The sequence below is a fragment of the Lathyrus oleraceus genome, chromosome 7, assembly GCF_024323335.1.
Source record: "Lathyrus oleraceus cultivar Zhongwan6 chromosome 7, CAAS_Psat_ZW6_1.0, whole genome shotgun sequence".
Lineage (NCBI taxonomy): Eukaryota > Viridiplantae > Streptophyta > Magnoliopsida > Fabales > Fabaceae > Lathyrus > Lathyrus oleraceus.
In genome coordinates this window covers 143,031,161-143,033,825 of record NC_066585.1, presented here as the reverse complement: position 1 = coordinate 143,033,825, position 2,665 = coordinate 143,031,161, and the positions used below count along the sequence as shown (strand labels likewise).

At 39.9% G+C, this 2,665-nt stretch overlaps 1 protein-coding gene across 1 annotated transcript; it reads right to left on the bottom strand.

Annotated features, from left to right (window-relative positions):
- Positions 1 to 277: 277 nt before the first annotated feature.
- On the bottom strand, positions 278 to 1,126 carry LOC127102480 (uncharacterized). Its single transcript, XM_051039847.1, has one exon. The coding sequence runs from the start codon at positions 1,124 to 1,126 to the stop codon at positions 278 to 280; it is 849 nt and encodes a 282-aa protein (XP_050895804.1).
- Between the last annotated feature and the right edge of the window lie 1,539 nt (positions 1,127 to 2,665).

Below are 2,665 nucleotides of genomic sequence, written 5' to 3'. Positions count from 1 at the left end.
GGAAGAGGTATAGGTGTCCGAATGACAAATGGCATTTTAATTATTTGCACCCTTTCCTTTACCCACTGAAAATATGGTTCTCTTGTAATCCCATTTGCTTTCCCTAACTCGGCTTTCCCTTTTCGATTGATATTCTTCCAAGCTTCTTTGATTCGCTGGAATAAGCTAGGATTCTCAACCCCAAAGTCAAGTAACAAGAAAGCTTCCAAAGAATTTTCCTCTGGAGGGCCTTCCATTGGGTAGCCAAGTTATCTGAGAGATAGAACTAGATTAGCATTTACACATCCTTGAGTTCCAATGAGCGGTAGATTTGGGAAATCTCCACAACTGAATATGATGTCTGCGTTGATATATTCTTTGGAGTACCAAGAGAGATAGATCGGAGTGATCCCAATCTCTGAGGCCAACTAATATCTGTCTGTTCAACCCAAGCACTTGTCTTCGGAAGATGTTCTAGAAACCACTGATACAATAAAGGAGCACAACAAGCAATCAACCCCTTCTTCTTAGTATACCTATGACTTATGTGATAATAGACATCGGCTAACAAAGTGGGTACTGGGTTCCCTGTAAGGAAGACACAAATGGTAGTCATGTCTACGAAACCATCCATATTAGGGAACAGGACGATGCCATAGATAGCCAATGCAATAGCAGAGTAACAAGCATCCCAACTTTCTGCCTTCAACAGGGTATGAGCTCTTTCCAAAAGAAAACTTAGTGAAAACCCTTTGGTATTCCCTTTGATCTCTAGGTTGTCCTTTGCTTCCTTTTCATCCATGTGAAGCGCACTAGCAATGACCTCAAGGGGCAAAGATTCATTTGTCCCTTCAAATAGTGACTTGTCCTTCATAGGAATCCTAACAAGACGCTCGAATTCTTCCAACGTTGGTGCTAGCTGGAAGTCTTGGAAGGTGAAGCATCTTAAAGGTAAGTCATAAAATTGGGCTAAAGTGATCAAGGTTGTATGGTCCACTTGTTGATTAAGGATGCTAAGCAAATTGCCATAATTCTTTCCAAAGTTGATTCTGTATACAGGGTGCATCTGAGAAACCAAGTTACGTAGATTCTTCAGATCGGGATCATTGAACTTGAAGGAGTATATGTTTCTTTTGCTTGATTCCATGTTTCTTGAATTCCTGCAACTCATGATACTCATATTCCTTGGAAATAAAATAATATGAATGCTATGCTATGAATGATATTATGCGTGCCACATGTAGGTTGATATATAGGTCATGTGAGTGGGTACTCTTGGTTACCAAACAAAACCCTTTTGGGAGGATGCTAAAGGTAAGAAGTTCCCAAAGTCATCAATCAATATCTAGGAAAGTTATTGTCATGATGAAAACTCATCTACAAATAACATCCCCAAACAAAGTTTCATCTGGGTGAGGCCTTCGTATGGTCCCAAAGAGGAAAACTCCTAGTGGGCCCATACTACACAACTCTCGAGTCCAAGGTTCTAATAAGGTTCTCAGAGTCATAGATCGAGGTTGGGAATACCACTGTAAGGTAGTAATACGCCCAAGGGATCTCATATGATTGGGGCTTTCGTATTAACCTAATAAGTATGAGACTTTTCAGGTAAATACTACATAACTACCGGATATAATGGGTTAAAAGGTCCCTAGAGTCATTGATGCAACTTGAGAATACTATCATCGTGACGAAAACTCGTCGGGCAACAATATTTCAAGAGAATCTCCTCTAGGCGGGATCTTCGTTTCTTCCCAACAAGGAAAACTCCTTATGGGCGCCCACTACGCAACCACCAACTTAATCTTATGGTTTTTCTCAGACTCGGGTGGAGAGCCTATCTCACAAAGTATCACCAACCAGAGAACCCCAAATAAGACATAGTCAATAAATCACAATATAAAAATTATGACAGAATAATAATAGCAGAATAAAAAATAACAGGCAAACAAACAAGATTAACACACAATACAGAAACTGGACTAAATTAGGCTTCACTCTCTTTTGCTTGGAGCTAGTCCCCAGCAGAGTCGCCATCTGTCGCATCTCGAAAAATACGATTCCTCGCGATGGTCGCGGAAAAATTTACGTTTGAACAGAGTCGCCACCGAACTTTATTTATCCCAACAAAGGGATGGGAAAATATCAATAAAACCTTTAGGAAATGGAATAATGGTCATCGCAACCATATTCGGGTTCGGGAGTGGATTACGTAAGAGGAAGGTATTAGCACCCCTTACGTCCGTTGTACTCAACGGGAACCTTTTAGTTCAATAGTGTGTTTCGAGTGTTAATTTATGTTTGTTTGTTTATCTTTAGGTTATTAAAAATAGAAATGGATGAGAACCTCAGAAAGGGAAAGGGGAGGTTTTTTATTAGTGTGCTCGCGAAGATACAACAATCTCCTGCCTACGTATCCTTATGGTATAATAAGGAAATCAGAGCATTCGTAGTTCTGAAACTAAGGTTGGTTAGAGTTTTTTAATGAACAACTGTTTAGATCGCATCCTAAAGGCTAAACGTTGACTTGTCTACTCTCGGCGGAGGCTTAAGCATTGGTTTGTTGTGCGCACTAGAAAGGATTAAATAGTGTTCTTTTTTAAAATAGTTTTGATCACACGGGGGCGACAGGTTGGATTAATATGTTGGATATTTTGTTTGACTGGTTATGTTGAGATGTTTTTGG

Excerpts from the sequence above, each read along its gene's own strand:
- LOC127102480 (XM_051039847.1), bottom strand. The coding sequence starts at position 1,126 with ATGGAATCAAGCAAAAGAAACATATACTCCTTCAAGTTCAATGATCCC.